This window comes from Schistocerca nitens, chromosome 5, assembly GCF_023898315.1.
Source record: "Schistocerca nitens isolate TAMUIC-IGC-003100 chromosome 5, iqSchNite1.1, whole genome shotgun sequence".
Lineage (NCBI taxonomy): Eukaryota > Metazoa > Arthropoda > Insecta > Orthoptera > Acrididae > Schistocerca > Schistocerca nitens.
This window is the reverse complement of record NC_064618.1, coordinates 540400620-540427473: the sequence shown is the minus strand read 5'-3', so window position 1 is coordinate 540427473 and position 26854 is coordinate 540400620. Positions and strand designations below refer to the sequence as shown.

At 38.7% G+C, this 26854-nt stretch overlaps 1 protein-coding gene across 1 annotated transcript in view; it reads left to right on the top strand.

The window, feature by feature from the left end:
- Positions 1-26854, top strand: part of LOC126260154 (cadherin-23-like) — a 370016-nt gene that overhangs the window by 188089 nt on the left and 155073 nt on the right. The window contains exons 14-16 of the mRNA XM_049957412.1: positions 14552-14868; positions 19319-19633; positions 26553-26826. Coding sequence (XP_049813369.1) covers positions 14552-14868; positions 19319-19633; positions 26553-26826 — 906 coding nt within the window. The remainder of the gene's footprint in view (positions 1-14551; positions 14869-19318; positions 19634-26552; positions 26827-26854) is intronic.

Below are 26854 nucleotides of genomic sequence, written 5' to 3'. Positions count from 1 at the left end.
TAATCATACTGTGGAGACTTTTTATAATCATCCAACAATTAATTGGGGAAATTACAGTTTTGTTAGTGGTGAGTATAATAAGACATCTTGTGAAACTTTGCTAAATACATCCTCTGAAAACTACCTAAAACAGATGGTTAGGAACCCTACTCACGATGGAAATTATTGGATCTAATGGCAACAGATAACCTGATCTCTTTAGGATATCCACGTTGAAACTAGTATCAGCGACCGTGACATGGTTGTGGCAACAGTGATTACCAAAGTACAAAGGACAACTAAAACAAGATGAGGAACTTGAAATTTTCAGCATGGAGCAGGAGCATGTTGCAGAACTCTGGCTCAAGTTTAAAAGAACAGTTGACCATGCACTGTGTAGATATGTACTCAGCAGAACAGTTTATAATGGGAGGAAAGCTCCATCATATATAGTCACTGTAAAGAAACTTCTAAAGAAACAGAATTACTGCATAATAGGTGTAAAATAAAGCATAGGGCTACAGATAGAAAGATGCTGAATGAAATGAAATGCATTTGGCTGTCAAGAGAGCAATGCATGATGCCTTCAATGACTATCATATCAGAATATACTCAAGTGACCTTTCACAGAACCCAAAGATATACTGGTCATATGTAAAGGCTGTTAGTGGCACCAAAGTTAGTGTCCAGTCCCTGTCGAATGAGACAGGAACTGAAATTGAGGGTAGCAAAGCAAAAGCTTAAATGCTTCACTCTGTTTTCAAATGTTCCTATACAAAGGAATACACAGGAGAACTGCCCCAATGTAATCATCGTACCACTGAAAAGATTAATGAAATAAGTGTTAGTGTCAGTGGTGTTCAGAAGCAGCTGAAATCATTAAAATTGAACAAAGCCAGTGGAATACCAATAGAATGTTAATATCAGATTCTACACTGAATTCTGGCTGTAATCTATCGCAGTTCCCTTGAACAAAAAACCATGTCCAACTCTTGGAAAAAGGCACAGGTCACACCTGTCAACAAGAAGGGTAGTAGCAGTGATCCAAAAAACTAGTCCAGTATCCTTGACACCAATTTGTTGTAGAATCTTAAAATGTAATGAGGCATCTTGAACAGCATAACCTCCTCAATGGCAATGAGCTTGGATTTCAAAAACATCAATCATGTGAGACCTAACTCGTGCTTTTCTCACATGGCAAAGCTTTGGATCAAGGCAACCAGGTAGATGCAGAATTTCTTGATTTCCAAAAAGCATTATACTCAATATTGTCAAAAGTACAGTCATATGGGGGTATCCAGAATGAGATTTTCACTCTGCAGTGGATTGTGTGCTGATATGAAACTTCCTGGCAGATTAAAACTGTGTGCCGGACCGAGACTCGAACTCGGAACCTTTGCCTTTCGCGGGCAAGTGCTCTACCAACTGAGCTACCCAAGCTCGACTCATGCCCCGTACTCACAACTTTACTTCTGTCAGTACCTCATCTCCTACCTTCCAAACTTTACAGAAGCTCTCTCCTGAGTTCGAGTCTCAGTCCGGCACACAGTTTTAATCTGCCAGGAAGTTTCATATGGGGTATCAGTTGAAATTTGTGACTGAATTGAGGACTTTTTGGTAGGGAGGACAAAGCAAGTTGTCTCAGATGGAGAGTTATCATCAGATATAGAAGTTGCATTGCATATCTATGGCATTGCAGACAGTATTAATAGTAAAATCAAGCTTTTTGTAGATGATGCATGTATCTGTAATGAAGTACTATCTGAGATAAGATGCATAATATTCATTGAGATCTTGATAAAATTTCAACATGGTGCATAGATTGGCAGCTTACTCTAAATGTTCTGAAATGTAAAATTTTGCACTTCACAAAATGAAAAAAGGTACTATCCTATGACTATAATATCAGTAAGTCACTGTTGGAATCAGTCAACTTGTGCAAATACCTGAGTGTAACACTTTGTAGTGGTATGAAGTGGCATGATCACATAGGTTCATTGGTAAAGAAGGTGGTAGACTTCAGTTTATTGGTAAAATACTGGGGAAGTGCAATCAGTCTACAAAAGAGATTGCTTACAAATTATTCATGTGATCCATCATATAATATTGCTCAAGTGTGTGGGACTAACAGAGATAGGACTAACAGAGGATATTAACCGTATGCAGAGAAGGGAAGCATGAATGGTCCCTGGTCTGCTTAATCCATGAGAAAGTGTTACAAAATACTGAAGAAACTGAAATGGCAGACTCTTGAGGACAAATAGTTTTATCCCAAGAAAGTCTGTTAACAAACTTTCAAGAACCAGCTTTAAATGATTACTCTAGCAGTATACTACAATCCTCTATCTATCACTCACAAAGATCTTGCAAACTGTTGCCTCATCAGGAAAGAGGGAAGGAGAGGGAAAGACGAAAGGATGTGGGTTTTAAGGGAGAGGGTAAGGAGTCATTCCAATCCCGGGAGCAGAAAGACTTACCTTAGGGGGAAAAAGGACGGGTATACACTCGCACACACACACATATCCATCCACACATGGGTGGCAACTTGAAATTAGCGGAGGTTTAGGCCAGGTGGGTAATGGGAAGAGAGGATATATTGAAGGGCAAGTTCCCATCTCCGGAGTTCTGATAGGTTGGTGTCAGTGGGAAGTATCCAGATAAACCGGACGGTGTAACACTGTGCCAAGATGTGCTGGCCGTGCACCAAGGCATGTTTAGCCACAGGGTGATGTTGCTTGTTGGTACAGTACCTCCATTTTGACAGCTGCCACCCATTCCATATCAAACGGTCGCTTCCCTACAGCTTAGGCCTTCATGGCAAATGAATCTGCTCCAGTCCTGAATCCCTGAACCATTACACCAACAACCTGAAAAAAGCTTTCGCATCCCGCAACTACCCTCCCGACCTGGTACAGAAGCAAATAGCTAGAGCTACTTCCTCATCCCCTCAAACCCAGAACCTCCCAAAGAAGAACCCCAAAAGTGCTCCACTTGTGACAGGATACTTTCCGGGACTGGATCAGACTCAATGTGGCTCTCCATCAGGGATACGACTTCCTTAAATCCTGCCCTGAAATGAGATCCATCCTTCATGAAATCCTCCACACTCCACCAAGAGTGTCTTTCCGCCGTCCACCTCACCTTTGTAACCTCTTGCTTCATCCTTATGAAATCCCCAAACCACCTCCCTACTCTCTGGCTCCTACCCTTGTAACTGCCCCCGTGTAAGACCTGTCCCATGCACCCTCCCACCACCACCTACTCCAGTACTGTAACCCGGAAGTTGTACACGATCAAAGGCAGAGCCATGTGTGAAAGCACCCACGTGATTTACCAACTGACATGCCTACACTGTGATGCATTCTAAGTGGGAATGACCAGCAACAAACTGTCCATTTGCATGAACGGACACAGGCAGACAGTGTTTGTTGGTAATGAGGATCACCCTGTGGCTAAACATGCCTTGGTGCACGGCCAGCACATCTTGGCACAGTGTTACACTGTCTGGTTTATCTGGATACTTCCCACTGACACCAACCTATCAGAACTCCAGAGATGGAAACTTGCCCTTCAATATATCCTCTCTTCCCGTTACCCACCTGGCCTAAACCTCCACTAATTTCAAGTTGCCGCCCCTCATACATCACTTGTCACTCAACAACATCTTTGCCTCTGTACTTCCGCCTCGACTGACATCTCTGCCTAAACTCTTTGCCTTTACAATGTCTGCTTGTGTCTGTATATGTGCAGATGGATGTGTGTGTGTGTGTGTGTGTGTGTGTGTGTGTGTGTGTGTGTGCGCGCGCGCGCGAGTGTATACCTGTCCCTTTTTCCCCCTAAGGTAAGTCTTTCCGCTCCCAGCATTCGAATGACTCCTTACCCTCTCCCTTAAAACCCACATCCTTTCGTCTTTCCCTCTCCTTCTCTCTTTCCTGATGAAGCAACTGTTGGTTGCGAAAGTTTGAATTTTGTGTGTATGTTTGTGTTTGTTTGTGTGTCTAGCAACCTGCCAGCGCTTTCATTTGGTAAGTCACATCATCTTTGTTTTTAGATATATTTTTCCCACGTGGAATGTTTCTCTCTACAGCAGAGCAGATGGTCTTCAGTCTGAAGACTGGTTTGATATCTTGTGCAAGCCACTGCATCTTCAAATAATTACTGCTACGTCTATTTGGATCTGCTGTATTATTCATCTCTTGGTCTCTCTTTCTACAATGTTTAATCCCCCCTTCAATACAAAACTGACACTCCCCCTCCCCCTTCCAATACCTAACTGATAATTCCTTGATGCCTCATAATATGCCCTATCAACCAACCCCTCCTTTTAGTGAAGTTGTGTCACAGATTTCTTTTCTCCCCAGTTTGATTCAATACATCTTCACTAATAATCCAGTCTACCTGTCTAATTATTAGCATTCGTCTATAGCACCACAATTCTAAAGCTTCTAGTCTGCCCCCATTAGCTGAGTGGTCAGTGCAGCAGAATGCCACACCCAGGGGCCTGGGTTTGATTCCCGGCTGGGGCAGGAGATTTTCTCCACTCAGGGACTAGGTGTTGTGTTGTCCTCATCATCATTTCATCCCCATCTCTGACGCACAAGTCGCCCAATGTGGCGTCAAATGCAATAAGTACATGCCCTCGGCAGCCGAACTGAATGGGGGACTCCCTGCCCACAATGCTGTACAGTCATTTCCATTTTTTTTCTAAAGCTTCTATTCTCTTCTTATCTGAACAGCTTATACTCTGCATTTCACTTCTGTACAAGGCTACACTCCAGACCTATGCCTTCAGAAAGGACTTCTCAACATTTAAGTCTATATTTGGTACTAACAAATTCCTCTTCTTCAGGAATGCTATTCTGGCCATTGCTAGTCTACATTTTATATCCTTGTACTTCAGTCATCATCAGTATTTTACTGTCCAAATAGCAAAACGTATCTACTATTTCTATTGTCTCATTTCCTAATCTAATTCCCTCATCTTTGTTTTGCATTTGTTGATATTCAACTTACATTCTCCATTACAGACACTGTCCATTCCATTAAACTGCTCTTCCAAAGTCTTTGCTGTCTCTGACAGTCATCAAACATTAAAGTTTTCATTTCTTCTCCCTGAACTATAATTCCTTTTCCAAATTTTTCTTTGGCTTCCTTTTCTTGATATACAGACTGTATAACGTCAGGGGTAGACCTGTGTCATTCCCTTCACAACTGGTGTTTCCCTTTCATGCCCTTCCACTCTTATAACTGCCGTTTGGTTTCGGTACAAGTTGTATATAACCTTTCATGCCCTGTATTTTACCCCTGATACCTTCAGAATTTCAAAGAGCGTATGCCATTCGACACCATTAAAAGCTTTCTTGAAGTCTACAAATGCTATAAATGTAGGTTTGTCTTTCCAACTCTACCTTTCTAAGACAAGTCTTAGTGCCAGTCAATTTTTTCAGAACCCAAACCAATCTTCCCCAAGATCAGCTTTCTTCTGTAAATAATTCATGCTACCATTTTGCAACCATGAGTTATTAAACTGATAGTTTGGTAATATTCACACCTGTTAGCACCTAGATGGTATACAAACTTGTACTACGGTAGTGTGTATTGCCTTCATGTGTATCTTGGCTATGGTAATGTATTCACTGTGCTGGTCACAGAAACTTACCTGCATTCTTATTTTCATATTCATAATTTGGAATTATTACATCCTTCTTTAAATCAGAGTATTTCCCCTGTCTTGTACATATTGTGCACCAGATAGAATAGTTTAGTCTTGGCTGGCTATCCTAAGGATATCAATAGTTCTGACGGAATGTAAGCCACACCTGGGGCCTTGTTTCAGTTTAGGCCTTTTAGTGCACTGTCAGATTCTTTTCACAGTATCCCATATCACTCTCATACACTTCCTCTTGTCTTTAAGTCTGTTTCCCTTGTCTAACCTCCCTCTATACTCCTTCCACCTTTGAGCTTTCCCTTCTTTACTTGATTCTGGTTTTTCATCTGAGCTCTTGATGTGCAAGAAGCTCCTCCTATTTACTCCAAAGATCTCTTCAGTTTTCCTGTACGTGGTATCTATATTTCACCTAGTTATACATGTTTCTATAAATTTACATTTATCCTCTAGCCATTCCTGCTTGGCCATTTTGCACTTTTTGTCAATCTCATTTTTAGACGTTTGTATTTTCTTCTTCATCGATTACATTCAGTATCTCCCATAATATCCAAGGATTTATACAGGGCCTTGTCTTTTCATCTATTCGATCCTCTGCTGCCTTCACTATTTCATCCCTCAAAGCTACCCATTCATCTATTACTGTATTCCTTTCCTCAGTTTCAGTCAATTGTTGCCTGTTGCTTCCCTTGGAAACTCTCAACAACCCCTTGTTCTTTGAACATATCCAAGTACCAAATACTTAATTTGCTACCTTTTTGCAGTTTATTCAGTTTTAATATACAGTTCATAACCAATAAATTGTGCACTGAGTCCCCATCTACCCCAGGGAATACTTTAAAACATGGTTCTGAAATCACTTTCTTGCCATTATACAAGGCATGTTTTTTAAGTAAGTACCATTTTGAAATTAAAAAAGATGTGCTAAGATATCTCAATAATTTTATTTTTACATGAAAGCCTGTACCTTAATCTACTTTTCTACATAATTTCTGTCAATATTGAGGCACCTGTCATAGCGTTGTACCAGTTTTTGAATACCCTCCTCATAGAAGTCTCCACTTGACTTGTTAGCCACTACATCACCACTGTTTTGACTTCATCATCGTCTTGAAGACACTGACCACCCAGGTATTTCTTCAAGTGCAGGAACAGATGGTAGTCACTGGGTGCAAGATTGGAGCTGTACGGAGGATGATCTAGAGTTTCCCATCGAAAAGATGTGATGAGATCTTTGGTCTGATTCGCCACATGCAGACGGGCATTGTCTTGCAGCAAATTGATACCCTTGCTCAACTTCCATGGACTGTTGCTTTGATTCTGGTGTAACGTAGGCCACCCATGTTTCATTGCCCATAACAATTTGGTTTAAGAAATCGTCACCATTGTTGTGGTACCACTCAAGGAAAGTCAATACACTGTCTAAACCTTTGGTTTTGTGCACATCTGTCAACATTTTCAGTACCCAACGTGCGCACAATTTTCGGTAATTCAAGTGCTCGGTCACAATGCCATACAAAACACTACGAGAAATATTAGGAAAGTCATCCTTTAGATTAGATTAGATTAGATTTACTTTCATTCCAATTGATCTGTAGTGAGCAGGTCCTCCAGGATGTGCAAGGAGGAAATTGTAAAGTGTCTGTTTTCTCTCACCTTATTGTCCACTTCCTGCACCAAACTTTCATTAACGACCCAAGGACACCCACTCCGTTGTTCATCATGCACATTTGTGCGGCCATCTTATATGCTATCACCCACTTTTTTACCATTCCATCACTTATAATGTTTTCTCTGTAAACTGCACAGATCTCACAATGAATATTGATTGCTTTTAGGCCTTTAGCACTAATAAATCTTATAACAGCCCATACTTCACAGTTGGCGGGACTCACTATTACTGGAGGCATCTTAAACACTCAGTACACAACGTAAACAAGGAAGAATCAGACTGTAATGGCGTCAGTCCGTAGATTAAAGTATAGGCTTTCACGTAAAAATAAAATTATTGAGATTTCTTAGCATGTCTTTTTTTTTTAATATCAAAATGGTATTTACTTAAAAAACACGCCTCATATTGTCCAGTATCTCCAGGTCTCTTCCATGTCTGTACACATGATTCTTAAATCTAGTGTTAGAGATGATCAAATCATTCTTTGTGCAAAATTCCACCAGGTAGTTTCATCTTCCATTCTTCCGTCAAGACCACTTTTCTTTCTCTATCTCCTATTGAATTCAGTTCCCGATCACAAATAAATTTTTGTGTCCCTTAACTATCTGAATAATATCAGTTATCTCATGATACATTTTTTCAATCTCATCATCATCTGTGGAACTAGTTGATGTAGGAATTTGTACTACTGTCATGTGTGTTGGCTTAATGTGTATCTTAGCAATGATAATATACTCACTGTGCTGTTCATCTGAATTAGACAACATACACACACACACACTCACACTCACTCACTCAAGCAAACACAAGTCACACACACACATGACCACAGTCTCTGGCTGGAAGCTTACTTGTTTGACCTTCTCGTTGTTGTGCCTATCTGCGACTGAACATCTTCGCTATATGGTGTGAGCAGTTTATCCTTTTCATAATATTATGATTTCCCTTTTTTTAATTTTCTAACTTACCTACTCAATTAAGCATTCTACATTTCACAAGCCAAATTATAGAATGCCAGCTTTGTTTCTCGTTAAGATAACATTCTCCTGAGTAGTCCCTGCATAGAGATATGAATGGGAGACCACTTTATTCAGGAACATTTTATCCAAGAGGATAAAGTAGACCTGCTTGCCCTACATGAAAAAGAGGCTATAGTTTTCCTTTGCTTTCTGCCATTCACAGTTATAGCGCAGCATGATTATGGTGGCGAATGTTACAAGGCCAGATCAGTCAATTATTCAGACTGTCACCCCTGCATCTACTGAAAAGTCTGCTGTCCCTCCTCAGGAACCACATGTTTGTCTTGTCTCTACATAGATACCCCTCCACTGAGGCTGCATCTGCAGTACACCTATTGATATTGTTGAGGCACACAAGCCATCCCACCTTGACAAGGTCTATGGTGCATGGGGAGGCAGCTCAAGTTAAGTCAGCAGCTCTCTCAAAGCATTGAAAGATACATGAAGTCATCAGAAGTCTCTAGAGACCCTACTGAAAATGGTATGAATGTTAAGTTACACCTCTGAAAGTACGTAAATGCATGCTCAGTGCATCAACATCATAGATTACTTTCTACTTCAATAAGTCAACAGAGAGCATCATGTGAGTCAATATGAACACGATCACAGGGGTCCATAAGTATGTTCATTCTCTCAAAGAGATTTCTCATGAGTCATATGTGCCCCATATCTCTATTACTACTGTTATTATAAAGTAGAAAAATCATGGAAATAATAAACCCATCGCTATTCTCATAGGTCTACTGAAGCAGTAGGGACTGTCAAACTCTAAATCTTATTGCACAGAACAATCATCAAACATCTTGCTCAGCTAATGCAGGTCATACATTGGAGCTTGCATACTGTAGTCAGTATCAAATATGGCAGACCTTAATTTTCATGGTAGTGCTACTGCCTTGAAACTCCAATAAAAAAAAATTATATGCAAAATAGATTAAAATGGTACAGAAAGCACTTTCATTGTTACCTCTGGAAGATGATATTTATGGTACAGTGAATATTGTAGCACTCAGTTGGCTGTATGTTGACCTAATGTATGATTGGGAAATAGTGCTTATCTGAAACAGCCAGAGAAAACTGAAATTCAGTGGAGGTGATATGGTGGACTAGGATTACTTTGCCTGGTTTGGACACATGCTATTGTTTTTACTCAATAAAAAGTTGAAACAATGTGTCCTAGAGACATGGTTACTTCTCAAACTCTAGAAACAGTTTTTACATTTGACCTTCCTGTATCGGCATGATAATTATTCTGTCAAAAAAGCAACTACCACTGTATGGGAGGGGGTGGGGTCCAAAAATAATGAGAGGTGTTGCACAAAAACTTGTGCAATTGACAGAACATTTTCAGAGCTAAAACGCCTTCAAACTGGTGTCCATCAGACATTATACACTTGTTATAACTTTTTTCTAGTGGTAGAAACAGTTTTTAAACTGATCTGAATTTACCCCGTTTAGTGCCTCTTCCCTTTTAGGTTTCTTTTCATTTTTGGGAACAAAAAAAGTCACAGGGAACCAGGTCCAGTTAGTAGTGCGGAAGAAAAACTATTGCCTTTTGGTTTTTGGCCAAAAACTGCCTGACACTCAATGCTGTCTGTAAAGCAGCATTGTCATGGTGCAAAAACCAATCTCCTGATTGCCATAAGGTGGGTCATTTTTTCCTCACTGCTTCACATAATTGTATTAGCACTTCACGGTAGTAATGTAGGTTGGCTGTGGTAGTCTGGAGGTTGAATTCATTGTGGATGATGTCCTTGATGTCAAAAAAACAAACCAACATTGTCTTCACTAGGGATACTTCCTGCCTTGCTTTGTTTGCTCTTGGTGATAAAGGAATCCTCCACTAGCTGTGCTGTTGTTTGGTTTCTGCGCCATATCCATAACACCACAATTTTATCACCCATAATCACTTTTGTCTGAAAATCTAAATCAATTTCTGACTGTTCTTTCAGTTCCCAGAACTCGCTCAAATGTTGTTTGCCAGAAAAGACATGTGGAACGAATTTTGGTGCAACATGTTTCATCTTCAGTCAGAATTCATTGGCATGAACTCCAGGGTATTCCAGTCATAACTGCCAATTCATTGCTTGTTCTTTGATAATTATACAAGCTTACAACATGGATATTTTCAATGTTTTCATGTGGTCTGGAAGTTGATGGATGTCCCATTCATGATTCATCTTCAGTTGACATTTGACCACTTTTAAAATGAGAAATCCATTTGTAAACCCTTGCCTGGTTCAAAGCTTCCTCCCCAAAAGCCACCTGATGTTCTAAAACAGTTTTGGCTTCTGATTTCACTAACAGGAAACAGAACTTGATGTTAGTGTGTTGGTATTTAATGCCTGCCATTTAAAAATCGCTGAATACATGAAACAGCACTTACAGAAACAGTCACATCAACCACAGTAACGTTTCCATAACAGTTCCACTAGGAAAACTGTCCAGTGAAGGCACCTAATGGGAGAATTTGGAACTAATGTTCTACCAACCACCAGAGAAAAAATCTTGTTGCTTTTGTTCGTGTGTATGTGTGTGTCTTCATATATTGATTTGGAGAGGGTCCATCACATTTAGTGTCCTAGATTACTCACAAATCTGCTCTGAGTCTCATGTAATATCTTACGAATGAACTGGTTCAGTTATTTGACGGACCAAGATGTCTGAAAATGTGCAACTACTATTCACCATGTTTTAAGAAAAATAGAACTAAATTCTGCCTCCAGTGTATAAAACCTTAGTGGAATCATATTTCTGAAGATGAAATACAACACTTATTGCAAATAGAGAAGTTATATGCTATTACTTAGACAAGGTGTGATCAAAAACTAATGGAAACTTTTTTAATTTTGCGGGCTTAATACATTGAGTTTCCATTTTTTCCTTGTTGCTACACGTGTTCCTGATGTATGATTGCATTTTCAACTGTTTTGAATACTTAGTTTATCGTTGACAGTTGAAAAGGTTCAGTGTTCATCTTTTGGAAAAGGTGGATCAAAGAAGTTGCATTAGATTTTGCTAAAAAAAATGGAACACAGTGCAGCACCACATTCTAAATGTTGACTGTGGATTTTAGCAAATCTACAGTGTGGAAGAAGTAAAGAAAATGGTTCTGAAAAATCACCAACAGAGAGGTTGTTGATGTGTGTTTTTCCAGCGACTCTTTTGGGCATGAAATGTGTAGCACCAAAGTTTGTTCCAAAATTGTTGAGTTTCAACCAAAAACAATTGAAGTTGACAACATTCTAATGAAGGTTATAACAGGTGACGAAACATGAGTATACAGGTATTATGTGGAAACCAAAGCCCAATTGTCCCAATGGAAACTGTCTGCAAAGAGCCAAGAGCAAGAAACAATTTGACAAGTTTGATCAGATGTGATGGTTCATCTCACTGTTTTCTTTGATTACAATGGGATAGCACATCATGAGTTCCTGCCTTATGGTTGTACAGTCCGAAGAAAACATCTTGAATTGTGGCAAAACTACCTGTGGAAATTGCATCACAATAAAGCTCCTGCTCACACCCCGTGGTTTTTCATGATTTTTTGGCAAAAAAACAAAACCACTATGTTGCCTCAGCCATTGTATTCACTGGGCATGGCCCCCTACAACTTCTTTCTATTTCCAAGGCTAAAGAGAACATTGAAAGGATGTTGTTTTGCCATAACTGATGAGGTAAAAACAGAATTGCAGAAGGAACTCAACACCATAATGAAAAGTGAATTCTAGAAGTGCTTCCAAGATTGGAAAAAGTGCTGGCACAATTGTATTATGTCTAAGAGGGCTATATTGGGTTTAACAACAACAAAAATTGCCATTTCTCTTTTATCACGTTTTGTATGTTCCATATTTTTAGAATGATAGATACTAAGTGTGCAATACAGTAGGCTTTCGGTCACATAGTGTAAATCTAGGTGGGAGAAGGGCACATTTTCACATCCTTTTTTGATGAGGCTTTTTTATTAAGTTATCAAATGGTAACTCATAAATGTATGCATGTTATATGTATAATTACAAAGAGAAAATAAATTTTAATTACATTGTTTTGAAAGCTGCTTCTTCAGGTACATCATATTTCTGCTTTCTGGGCATGTTGTCAGTGATATATTTATTTGATGTCTCGAATTTGTAATTTTCTAATTATTGAAACTGTAAAAAAATACATGGCATATTGTAGATGTGGCTGTAAATACAAAATTGTCTTGTTAAAGAAAATTATTTAAACGAATAAAATTGCAAACAGCTAACCATGTCTGTAAAGAAATGGATAAAACCAAAGAAATACGGTTGACAACAATAGTCTGATAGCTACAGAGATGCAAAATACAATTCCCCATTTCCCATCTTACACCTCAGTCAATACCCATACTCTGCAAACCACAGTGAAGTACATGGCAGAGAATACTTCTCAATGTACCAATTATTGAGGCTTATCCCCACTTCATTTTATTACGGTTCACAAATAGAATCACTGCTTCAATGCCTCTGTACTTGCTGCAGTTAGTCTAATCTTATCTTCCTGGTCCATAGTAGGGGGACTGTAATATATTCATAGATATGTCATTTAAAGTTGGTTCTTGAAACTTTGTAAGTAGTTATTCATGGCATAGTTTGCATCTCTCTTCAAGCATCTGCCATTTCAGTTTCTTCATCATCTCTGTGACAGTGTCCCACGTGTCAAACAAATCTGAGAGCCTTTGTGCTGCCCACCTCCATAAACATTCAATATCCTGTTAGTCCAATATGAAATGGACCCTGCTTACAAACTGTAATGACCAATTATTTGTATGAGCTGACCATTTCCACTGTGACTCGTGCTGGCAGTAGGATCCAAGGTTTTTCATTATGTGAAGCACACAACTTTACATTTCTGGATTTTTAAAGCAAGTTGCCAATCATTGCACTACATTGAATTCTTACAAATATCTGAATGAATGAAACTTCCTGGCAGATTAAAACTGTGTGCCAGACTGAGAATCAAGCTCAGGACCTTTTCCTTTCGTGGGCAAATGCTCTACTGAAAGAGCTACCCAATCACGATTGATCATCGGCCCTCACTGCTTCAGTGCTGCCAGTATCTTGTCTCCTACCTTCCATACTTCACAGAAGCTCTCCTGCTAACCTTACACTCTTCCAGGATTGCTAGTTCTGCAAGGTTTGTGGGAGAGCTACTATGAAGTTTTGAGGGTGGGAGACATGGTACTGATAAAATTGAAGCTCTGCAGTGGGTTGCAAGTAATGCTTGGGCAGCTCTTAGGTAGAGCATTTGCCCTCGAAAGGCAAAGATCCGAGTTCAAGTCTTGGTCCAGCAGACAGTTTTAATCTGCCAGGAAGTTTTATATCAGTGAAGACTCCACAGCAGAGTGAAAATTTCATTCTAGATCTGAATGAATATTTGTACGTATTACAGGTAAATGCACATTATCAATATTGTCTGCAAGGTCATTAATATACAACACTCCTCCCTGGAGCACACCCAAAGTTACTTCCACATCTGCCAATGACTCTCCAGCCAAGATAATATGTTGCATCCAGCCTACCCAGAATTCCTCAATCCAATCACAAATTTCACTTATTAACCCATAAATCATACTTTTGATGATATATAAAACTGTGTAATTGAGTCAAATGTTCTCCAGAAGTCAATAAATACTGTGTCTACCTGAGTGCCTTGCTCTGTGGCTTTCAGGATGTCATATAAAGTGCAAGTTGGGTTTCACATAATTGATGATTGATGAATCCATGCTGGTTAGTGTACAGGAGGTCATTTGGTTTGAGACACCTCATTACTTTCGAGGTAAAAATATGTCATAAGACTCAAAGGATACTTTATGGTAGTTTTGTGAATCTCTTCAGCTGCCCTTTTTATAGGCATGTGTGATCTGCATTTTCTACTAACCTGAGGAACCCAGAAAATGGTACATTCATAAACCACTGACAATGCACTTAAGAAAATGAAGTTGTACATTTTTAGTGAGGCAATAAAAAGTAATTATTTATTGATAGTTCACCCATATAGTATAATTACAAGTGATTATAGATCATAGATATACAAATGAGTATAATTACAACTTCATTGCTTCTTGATTATAAAATACATCAGTAATGACTACACAGATATAAAATACAAAGAAGAATCAAATAATTTGCAATGAAATCTATTTCATATGTTGCTTTTTGAAATGATGATTTCATTTTCATTTATCTGTTTCAGGAACAAACAACAGTGACATAAATTACAGCATTATCAGTGGATATGAAAATTTTACTATACACCCAAAACATGGTCTTCTGCAACCACGTTTTCCTGTTGACTTTGAACATCTCTCCACTGATGGCCTTACAGGAATTAATGTCAGAACAATGAATGTGATCGTGAAAGCAGAAGATCGAGGGCACCCAAGTCTATCGAGTGAAGTGGGTGTCATAATTTATGTGCAAGATGTCAATGATTTTGCTCCTCAATTTGAACATCCACATTACAAGAGATCTATCCCTGAAGATACACTAGGAGGAACCTCTATTTTAAAGGTACTGAATGAAATCTGAATCTTGATGCACATTTCACTTTGTGAATCATACCATATGTTAAAGTTAGAATATCGCAGTGTCACAGGCACTGCTGAAAAATGGTTAAAGTCAAATCTTTCTAACTGGAAACAAAGTATGTTAATATGAAACACACATGAATTAAGCTGTCCGTTGTCACTTTATTGGGAAGTAATGATGTGCAGTGTCTCTCAAGATTACATATTAGGTTTCTTAATCATGCTTGTGTTTATTAAACTTGTCATCCACTGGATTGCTAGATGCTAAGTTTGTTTACTTTGTAGATGAAACTATATTGCAATAAACAGCAAGTCAAATGCAGTTTTAGAAAATGGGTGCTAATAAATATTCTGTGGACATGAGTAAAAAGTCTGTACCCAATTCATTGTTAGAAAGCTTCAGAAAGACTCATTATAAGTAGTTAAGATGCTTTAAGAGACTTCTGCCAAGCATATACTCCAGTATGAGGATGTGGAAGTAGAAGAATCTGACAGTCCTAATTTTGTTTGGTGATTACAGTGGGGTAACATATTCACTTAAGAGATACATAGCACTTAGATGCCTAAATAAATCATTATTTGTAATGTTGATATTGTCAGACATGGGTGGAATGAAAATTAAAAATATGGAACACTTTGCTTACTTTCATTCCATTATGGCAAGTATTTTTAAATTGCATGTAGGCAGGAGAGAGATTTCCTGCATACTGCAACAGTTTGTTCTTCCCAGTTCAGATGCTCATCTGAGATTATGACAAGTACTTTTACTGTTTTTTTGAATTGGTAATTAGATACTACTGAAAAGTATTGGAGGAACTGTTCCTTGACAATGTCCACCGATCAACTAAATTCAGTTTTGGAAAACTGAATTTAGTGTTTTGGCGTTCACTATGCTATCCCCACATTAGTGTCCGTATGGTCCATAGACAACTGCTTTGATTTGTTTCTTTACTTACCACCAAAATTCTTACATTTTTCTGTCAGATATGCAGACAAAATTTTATGTTCAAATATGTTGAACTCTGCAAGCAAAGATTTACTTAGACTAATTTTGACTTTATTCAGTTTTGTGGAGTCTTTTGCATCCCTGCAGTTTTGTTTGGCACATACCTAAGGCATATGTTACAATATTCTTGAATTTCATCCATTTATACTCATCACAGTCAATCTGAAAGATGTTTGATGTTGATGATGAGGTAATCTAAAATCAGCTTCTTGTCACACATATCACGTAGAAATATCTTTCAATCTTTCTTAATAATCTTTTGAAATCCATAGTGATACTACAACAGTCTCATTATCACTGATTCTCTGCTGTGTTTTAACTGAATTGAAAAGTTCAGGCATTCGTGTAACTAGGAGATCTATGATGTTTAATGAGTCATTTCTCAGATTGACTTCTCAAGCTAATTTTTGGACAAGGCAGGTAGAACAGTATCACACAGTTCTCTGTTGATACCACCACCCCAATCAGTCAAATCCCACTGTCTATAGCTGCAAATTCGAAATCTTACCTTAATATTATAACACAATCATGAAATAATATAGGAGTAAAGGAGACCACTCTCTGATTACTAGGAGCATTGAGTCATCTAGAAGCACACAGAAAGAAGGAGAACTCTCCAGCTTTCAAACAGGACCTAAAGTAATATTCTGCCACTCATCCAACACATACCACATCCTGATCCATCTCTGTGTTACTCGCACTCCCAATCCCAAACCCTTACCACAGGGGTCCTATATGTTTAGAAGACAATTGCAAGACCTGTACAATTCACCAACCCATCACATCCTACTCCAGTCTTTCATTGGCCTATCCTATCCCATCAGACACAGGGTCAACTGTGAAAGCAGCCGTATCATATACCAGCTCTACTGCAATTTCTGCACAGTATTTTATGCGGGCATGACCAGCAACAAGCTGTCCAACAGACTGTATGGCCACTGCCAAACTGTGGCCAAGAACAAAGTTGACCATCCAGTGGTAGAAAAAGCCATTGAACACAACATGCTCATGTTCAGTGTTCGATTCGCAACGCATGCCATCTGGATCCCCCTGCTTCTTGCACTAGATCCTTTGCTCCTGTAATCCTTCTGGCCTCAGTCTTCACTAATCCACTGCTCCCACACACTCTACCCAAAAATCTCCTCTTCCTCTATGCACCTCCAGGTTATCTTCATGTAATTGTCACTGTGCATCCACTCTGGTGTCTGTGTGTCAGATACCTATCCTGTACATCTGCTGCTTCCCCCTCCCACACACTAGTTGCCTCCCTCTTAAGCTGCCACCTACACCCCCCCCTACCCCTCCTCCCATTTCCCATCTCTTTATCCAAACCACACAACACTACCACCCACCCCGGTCCACCTACCAAACTGCAGGCATCGTGTTTTCATCTGGCAGAATGTAGCTGTGTGTGTATGTGTGTGTGTGTGTGTGTGTTTGCTATGATTCTACTATTTGGTGAGTGGTCTCTTTTACTCCTAAACTGTTTACATAATCAGGACATTTACAAATGAATTTCTCCCCTTTACTCCTAAACTATTTACTTTATCAGGGCAGTTGCTAATGAACTTCTCCAAGTTTTCCTTAAAATGTTCTGTCACTATAGCTCTTGAAGCAGAATGATCTATAAAAGCACTCATTTATGATCCATCTGTATACTTACCATCACCCAAAGTATTTCACATTTGAAATCTGGTCTAATGTGACTAGATGGTTACCATATTATTTATAGCTTTAGACATGCTGCCACCACTGACATACTAGTGGTCATTATTAGGATTTTTCAATTAAATTAGTTCTGGAATCTTTCTTTGGATGGTCCTGCAGTTAACTAACACTATATTAACATACAATTTCTCAAATCTGCAATGACAAGTAGTGTCCTATGAAATAATTGGGGTCTAATATTCTCAATTCTCCAGAATAAGTAGGTAATTTTTATATGGCATGTGGAAGGGTTTCTTTGATTGTTCTGATGCCATGAATACAGATGTTGTACATTTAAATAATCCAATCAGAGTTCTATTGTTTAGATAAGAAGGGCAAAGGCTGTGATATGTATGCACAACTGATAACATTATATTCTGCTTTCAGTCCTCTTACTGAAGACACTGTTTCTACCCCTGATATAGTACATTGTACACTGTCCAGTGGCATGAGCATGACCACCTGTCAAAAGCCTGAATAACCCCTTTAGCAGTGTGGATTGCTGTGACACGTGCAGGAAGAGAATTGGTGAGGTTCCGGAGAGTATCAACAGGTATATGGGGCAATGCTGACTCTAGTGCCATGGCCAGATTTCTCACTTGAGGACCCATGGTGCGAATGGCCCAATGAAGGTAGCCCCACAGATTCTTGCTTCGGTTTACATCTGGGCAGCTTGTTGGCAGTACGGTAAACTCATTATGGGGCTGTTCGAACCGCGCATGTACACTGAGAGCAGTGTGATATGTTGCATTGTCCTGCTTTTAGATGCATAGTGCAGAATATAAACAAGCTGCATGTAGGGATGCCCATGGTCCCCAAGGATAGATGCATACTTGTGTTGATCCATTCTACCTTCTAGAATGATGAGATGACCAATGGAATGCCACAAAAACATTCTACAGACCATAATGTTCCTTCTTTGTTTGCTTTCAGATGCTTCACACTGTACACGCCAATGGCCATCTGTCCTATGGAGCATAAAACGTAATTCATCTTAAAAGTATAGCTGCTGCCACACTGTGGATGTTCAGTTGTGGTATTGGGATACAAATTGCAGCCTTTGTCATCAACGAACAACAGTCAGCACAAGTGCATGAACCAGACACCAGCTGTGGAGGCCCATATGTAGCAATGTTTGCTGAATGATCATTGAGGAGACATTTTTGGTAGCCCTTTGGTTCATCTGGGCAGTCAGTTGCTCAATAGTTGCACATCTATTCACTCATACGCATCTCTGTGGCTGCTGTTCACCCATCATCTATGACCCATGGTACACCACAGTTGCCTCAGTGCAGATTTCATATAGCGTCATTTTACCATCCAAGTATACTTTAACAATGGCAGCACATGAACAATTTACCAACTTGATTGTTTCAAAAATGCCTTCAACCTAGGCCTGAAAGCAAATGCTCATGCTCTTTTCAACATCAGATAAATATCTCTATTTCCATATGACTGCACGATTTTCTGTATCCTCCCCACCTCTGACATCCTTTATATACACTACACGGCTAGTGTTGACACATGCCATCTGTGAGTGGTTATTGCACATTGATGTCGATGGTCACACTAATGTGACTGACCTGTATATTTGTTTATATTTTAGTCATCACTCTATTTAAATTAATTGGCTTGAAATCGCTTTCTTTATATTTGTGTCAACTCTATAAAGAACAATATGTGAATGAAATCGTAAGGTGGCACAAATTTTGTTTTGAAGGTAAAGGCTGTTGATGGAGATGGATCTTCACCAAACAATGCTGTGGTCTACAGAATTCAAAGCGGAGCTGAAGACAAATTTATAATAGATGCTGATACTGGCGTGATCAGTGTGGCTCATGGTGCAAGTTTAGATCCTGACCGTACGGACCCTAAAACTTCTGTTTATAATCTAGAGGTTTTGGCACTCGATGGGGGTATTGGAAATGATCAGCTTTTTACAAAGGTTATTGTAAATATCACTGTTCTAGATGTTAATAACAAGCCACCTGTGTTCACTGAGCCAGGTGTCATCAGAGTCAGGGAAAATACTCAGGTAAGCTGCAGACATATGCTCATGTAAATTTGTAAGTGATGTCACTTATCAGTTCTTGTCATATTTTGTTTTTTTCTAATGTAACAAAGAGGCTAGTGTATTTATATGGTCAGTCACATCTTTCTCACATGTCTGTGGATATTCTGTCAATTCAGGTCTATTAAAACGTGTGTGTGTGTGTGTGAGAGAGAGAGAGAGAGAGAGAGAGAGAGAGAGAGAGAGAGAGAGAGAGAGAGACAGTGAGTGAGATGGGGGCTGGTATGGAGAAGAAACTAATATATTAGTATAAGATTTGTTTTACTACTAGCAAGAGGATATTATTGAAGCTATGGGGGAAATAAACTTATTTTCACTGTGTGGTTTACAATAGTGATTTACATTGAACTGATGAAATTTGATAGAGCATTTATCATCCACTGTAAGATGGAAGCTTTATTTCAATTATTTTCTAATTTTTTTTAATTACATAGTTCAGTCTTATGCAACACAAGTGGTATCATTACTGATTTTGACTTTTTATCAAGTCATCATCAGATGATGCTTGTTACATAGTAACTAATCAGCTGAATAGATCTGGAGAGGTGCTCTCCTCTCTGGACCATTTCAGTTGATGAGGTACTATGTGATGGATTCCAATCATTGAATGATGAATTTCTTATAAGTCAAAACTGGTAAAGCTATACCACTTGCATGAGTAGAAGCTGGAATACACAACAAAGAATTGCAAGATAGTCACTTTGTTTCCTCAAGATAATATACCCAGTATATGTAATTTTTTGTGTTTGTCACCACTGAGAAAGAGTGCTTCAATCCATGAAGATTCATGCAAAAAATGTGCCGGTAGAGAATTTGAGATATTGCTATGATCTGAATTTGCACAAAAGAGGATATTCAAGTGAAAAGGAAATAAGATTAAAAAAGAAACGAGTGTTGACTGTGTTAGACATAGATGCCAGTCAACAAAATGATTGCATGAATGGTGTAGTTTAGCCAAAAATAGAACACCACTGCAACAAAAAGTTTAAAGAGGCTGTTCTAAACAGAAGATCACCACAGTAAGTGGTACAAGGCAGTTGCAGACTATAGCAATAAACAATATAATGTGCTACAGATGAAATTAGAAAAAAAATATAAAAATAATTAAAAATAATAGTAGAAATTATAAATATAGCAGTAAAGACAAAAGTAATATAAGTAACAACATATAAGAGGTACACATCAGAAATGAAATAAGAGTGAGGGAAAGAAGTAAAATGTTAACTATGGGAAAAGAAGATAGAAAAATAATATTGGGATGTCAGTGAAAAACAGAACATGCTAATAAGAACCGAATTATGAAACAAATGTGAAAGCAGCCAGGAACAGAAATGACTGTGCAAAGTAGCAAATTAATAAAGAAGAAAAGAAATAGTAAGAGGATGATCATGCCTTAAGTTTTGGAGTAGATGAAGAGAAGACAGAGTGCAGGTTAGTTCCTACATACAGAATTCTCTGCAGACAATAGTTTTAAAACAATTAAACTGTGTTACCTGTTATGAAAAGTGAATGACTCTAACTTAAACTCAGTGAATAGCAGAAATTTAAAACTAGTTTTCATTTTATCTGTTACAAACAGTTTCCAACACACAAAGTGTACTACAAATTTGCAAAACTGCAAATTAAACAACTCCACCTCCCTTTGGTGCTTGACTGGAGAACATAGTCAAGGAAAAAGTTTATGTACAGCAAAATGCCATCCACAAAATTTTAATTAAGTGTATCAGTATAGATATTTCATGTGATAATTAGAAAAGAAAATCAGTGTATGCTACTGGACTAATCGTCTTCCTTTTTAATAATGTTGCTTCACAACCTATTATACAGGATGAATCACCTAAAACTTGCATTGCACATACTGCAGAAATGGAAAGTGCTATTGATGTGTGGTTTTCATAGAATGTATTGGTAATCAGGGGCTCATATTGTTAGCCAACAAACAGTTTATAATAACACTCAGAAAGCGTACTTTTTGTGCAAATATACACTTTTTAAATGGAACAATGCCTATTGACATTAAAAAGCTAAAAGTAGGTTAAATTAGAATGTCAGTGATGTTTGATGCAGGATTCTAGTGCGAATTGTTTATGAGATTTCATATTTTGAAAAGTTTCCACACTGACACCTGTTTGTGCCATTCAACCTGCATGGTTGCTAGGTGTTGTTATGTTTGTTTACAGTGTACTTTTATGTTCCCTGAGTGTATTGTGACTTTGCTAGTCTGTTAGTCTGTGACAGTCCAAGTAGTAAGTTGTGAATGAATGATGGAATTTAGCAATGCAGAAAAAGCCGACATGCTCATGGTATATGGAGAGTGTAGGAAGAGTGCAGTTTGTTTTTGTATGGTGTATATGGCAAGATATCCCAATAGACGTCAACCATCTTGGTGGTTATTTATTAACCTCTCCAACTAGTTACATGAAAATGGTACTGTAACACCTAGACAGTGTAGCAGAAGGAAACAAGAGATGACAGAAGAGGGCGAAATTAATGTTCTTGCTGCTGTTGGAGGTGATTTGATTGTTATCTCCTGTGCAGTTGTATGAGAAAGTGGCATGAGTCAGGCAAGTGTCCTACAGATTCTCCGTCAACATAGGTTCCATCCCTATCACATATCTGTCCATCAAGAGCTGCAGGGAAAAGATTATGAGAATTGTGTTAACTTCTGTACATGGGATGTCTTACATATCTTTTTTAGAGATGAAGCCACATTTACCAGATGTGGCCAGGTAAACTGCCAAAATATGTGCTATTGGTCTGTTGAAAATCCCCATTGGCTTTGTTAAGTGGTATGTCAGTGGCCCATGGAATGTGAACGTGTGATGTGGTAGTGTGAACCATCAGTTCATAGGCCCATTTTTCATAGACTGACCACGAATGTGCACAAGTATCACACCCTCATAACAGACCATGGTTGCTACAAGACATTCTTCTGCAGACTAGAAGGAACTTATGGTACCAACTTGATGGCTGTCTGGCCAATAGTCCATAAATTACTACAGCATGCCTTGACAAACTGTTTCCAAATCTTCGGACTGGTTACCCAGGACCAGTGCCGTGGCTAGCCCATTCTCCAGATTTTATGCCAGTAGACTTTTTTCTGTGGGGAAAGCTGAAAGACACTGTCTACAAGGACATACCAGCTACACCTAACGATATGCAATGGCATGTTACAGCAGCCTGCTTGGACATCTCCGCTGAAATCCTAGGATGCATGTAACAATTGTTCCATCCCAGACTGGAAGTGTGTATTGCCACTGTCGGTGGTCATTTTGGACACAACCTGTGATGGTCAGTTGTCTTGTTACTGATCAGAATCCACTTAACTAGTGCAAAAAAGTGTATGTTTACACAAAAAATATACTTTTGGAGCATTATTACAATCTGTTGATTGGCTAACAGTATGAGCCCCAGAATACCAATCAATTCTGTGAAAACTGCACATCAATACCACTTTACATTTTTGCAATATTTCCAGTGCAAGTTTTAGGTGATTCACCCTACGTATTCAAAATTAACAGGATTTTTCTGTTGTGTTATATGGAATTAATGTCTTGTGTTTTTGATCTTCTTGTTTCATAAATTATCTCTCTCTCTCTCTCTCTCTCTCTCTCTCTCTGTGTCACACACACACACACACACACACACACACACACACACACACACAACGAAATGCTCACAAGGTGCTTTGCATTTCTGTATTCATCACAGAACACATTAAAAAGAGTTTTGGGAGGGTTCTACAAAGATAATCCTGTAAAATCATGATGTTTTGTAATGGCAGTCAGAACAGTCACCTCTGTAATGAACCTTTTTTGTGACAATTTTGGATTGGTCACTTCAGCACAGCCTGAAGGTTTAAATCACTACATGAATATGACAAACACTTTCTTGGAGCACAGGAAGAATGTTGCATTCCTAGAGCCCGAAAACCCTGTTAAGGATGTTATTCTGAGAAATTAGCTTTAAGTAAAAAACTTCTCATAAATGAACAGAGAGTGCTATTGGGCAATACCTTTATCATCAGGGAAGCTATCAGGTTCTGGGATAGTGTGGAAATTAAAATAACTATTACCAGCCTCAATAAAGATGACAGCCTACAGTCATAATGAGGTTAAAGTAGGCACGGCCAATGTGCAATGAGAACTACACAGTGTAACAAAATTTAAGGGCTGCTTTTTTTTAAAAAAAAATACTGTCATTTCTCCTATTGCAACACAGAAGTTCAAAATGTGTGTGTGTGTGTGGGGGGGGGGGGGGGGGGGGGGTGAGACCAGATCTCAGAAGTTCATGTGAGATGGAAGGTGGGTTAATGGTGTCACATTGGCACCACATTTTACTACAGTTCTGCCCCTTGCCACTTTAGGTGTGTCACAACATGGAAAGATCATCACACCTCCCCTTCTCAACACCTATTTGATGGAGGTCATAACAGCGACATCTAGCATTGAAATCAAGCAGTTTTCTTGTGGATGGTCAAGGAAAACATTGCAGACACGGCATTAGGAAGTGTTACAAAGGGTGTGAATGAAACCACCCCTACCCTTTGGGATTTCATTTTCACACATTTTGCAGTCGAACAAGGCAGATTGCATGCAGTGTGCAACAGGATGACGTTCTTGACAACCTTTGACACTGCTGACACTCACCATATGTTTCAACACTTCTTTAAAGATATTGTAGGGCTGAGTATGATCTGATACTTTTTGCTGTTGTTGCTATTGTATACAGTGTGAAACAACTATAGACACTTCAAAAATATTTTATGAAATCTGATTGTGATCTGAAGCAGAAAAGAGTTTTTATGCATTTTCATCTCTCTTTATCATTACCTCCTGTGGCTGTGCGTTGGAAGGGGTGGAGGGCCTGTAGAGGGGGACACAGTGCAACATTGACAACACATGAATAGAAAAGCAAAAAGTCCCTCTAAGACCCCTCAGTTCAGAAACACCCTTAGTGCCACCTGCACACCTTCACTGGTTACTTCAAAAATGTCCCTGTACAGAGACACCTATCCACCAATTCCTAAGTGCTGGCAGTATGGCCAACCTTTCCAGCACTAGTGCCTTCTGACCACATACAAAATCTGAAGTGTGTCAGAATGGTTGTCTAGCCAACTAGTGCGTAGTAATTGGAGGATTGGTGTCTATGACGACCTTTTTAAAGTGCCCAATAAAGTTGTGTGGGCAGTATGAAGGGTATTACTAAACTGGGGGGAGGTCGTAGAGGGACTCTTTACTATTTTATTTATTTGCATGTCAATGTAATACCTCCATGTGCACTCCTAATAGAAAGGCTCAGAAAAAGAGGAATGGGAAGTGGTAAATACCCTTTTCTGTTTCGCATCATGTTCATAGTTCATTGAATAGCTTTGAATGGTCCTTAGTGACTGCACCTTGTGTACCAGAGCGAGAATTGCAGTCACGCTACACCCCAAAATGGTGAGATCATGTTCAATGGAATTGCAACCTCATGATGTTCTTAGAAAAGGATTGAGTCATCTGGGGAATATCAGCAGTGTCAAATGTTCTCAAGAACCTGTCACACACTGCAGCACACTGTCATTTTTGAGGATGAAATGTGTAAAAATGTATGACCCCAAGGAAATAGTGGTTTCATTCACACCCTTCACGACACCTTCTAAGGTCTTTCTTGTCAATTCTCATCAGTGATGTGTTCAAAATGTTTTCCTTGGCCGGCAATAAGAAAACCACTTGATTTCAACAGTGCATGTCTCAGATCTGACCCCTGTCACAGAGGGGTCAGCAGAAGGCCTAAGATGTGTGTAAGGGGAGGTGTGACAATCTTCCCATAGTGTGACACGCCCATGGTTGCATTGGGCACAATTAGGAAATCATTAAGTAACCTTACACCTCACACAAACTTCTGAGGTCTGGCCACTGTTTTGCATGTAACAATGCTGTCTGAAGAGTCACCAAGCCTGAAGGTGATGTCACAAAGTGACACGCAGAAGAAGATTGTTGGCATCTTCAAACCAAATTTCTAACTACTGTGTCATTGCAATAGAAGAAAAAATGGGTTTCAAAAAAGTGACCCTTTAATTTTGTAGCGCAGTGTATATACATTATACAAAAATGGACTAAATGTCACTGATATCATGTCCAACAGCGTGGCTACATAAGGACAAAGCCGATAACCCACAAGACATTCATTAATTACCACTTGCTTTTCAGTACTCCATTGATTGTAATTAGGACCTAAAAGTTCTAGGAGTTATTTTAGAAATGGGAGCATGTTGTAAGAGTGAGCTAGATGACATTAATAATAATCTGCTTATGTGAAATTGTATGTAATATGATATCCTTTCTTACTGGAATGAGAATGTGTTAACCTGTAAATCTTGTGAATTTTAATTACATGTGATCTGCCATTATGCTCCATAATAAAAAATTGAGCACCTAAGAATTTCAAATTTCAAATTTGTATCATAATGATATGTCAAATATTTCTGTATTTAACAGAACTATATAAATTCCATAACAGTAGATAATTTTATGAGCTGGGTGTGTAACAAATGTTTAATTTCTAATACTTCACTAATGAAAATGAAACAGTTATCTGTTAGCATCCTTAATTAATTTGACTTACTGGCAACAATCAGTAAGCATATTTACCAATGATGTTATATAAGGCTATATGTTATGACAGAAACACCAACTTTAGTTAGAATTTAATCTACAGTATCAATCTGGTTAATGAATCTACTGAATGAAAATTAAGACTATCATAACCTAGTATTGTTTTCTGGTAACAGTGATTAATAACAACTATGGAGAATGCAATTTTGTGGTTATCCAGCAGCAAGATGTATGTACCCAGAGACATTGATTCAACAATATAAATAGATATTGTCTGGTTACAGGTTGGTAAATATGTTCATCAAGTGACAGCAATAGATTTGGATGACAATCCTATCTTGCGCTATAGAATTGATCCAAACAATTCAGAAGGTCGCAGTGAAGAAGGGACAGTTGTCAAGATTACAGATTATAACTACATTAGCATTTTCAAGCTTGATCCCTTGAATGGCCTCCTTGAAATAGCAAAATTACTTGACAGAGAACGTGTTGAAACTATACGCTTAGGTTTGATTGTTGAAGACATTGCAGCCGTAAAAGGAAAACAAAATGCTACAGGTAAGAAACAATATTACACTGTCCTTAA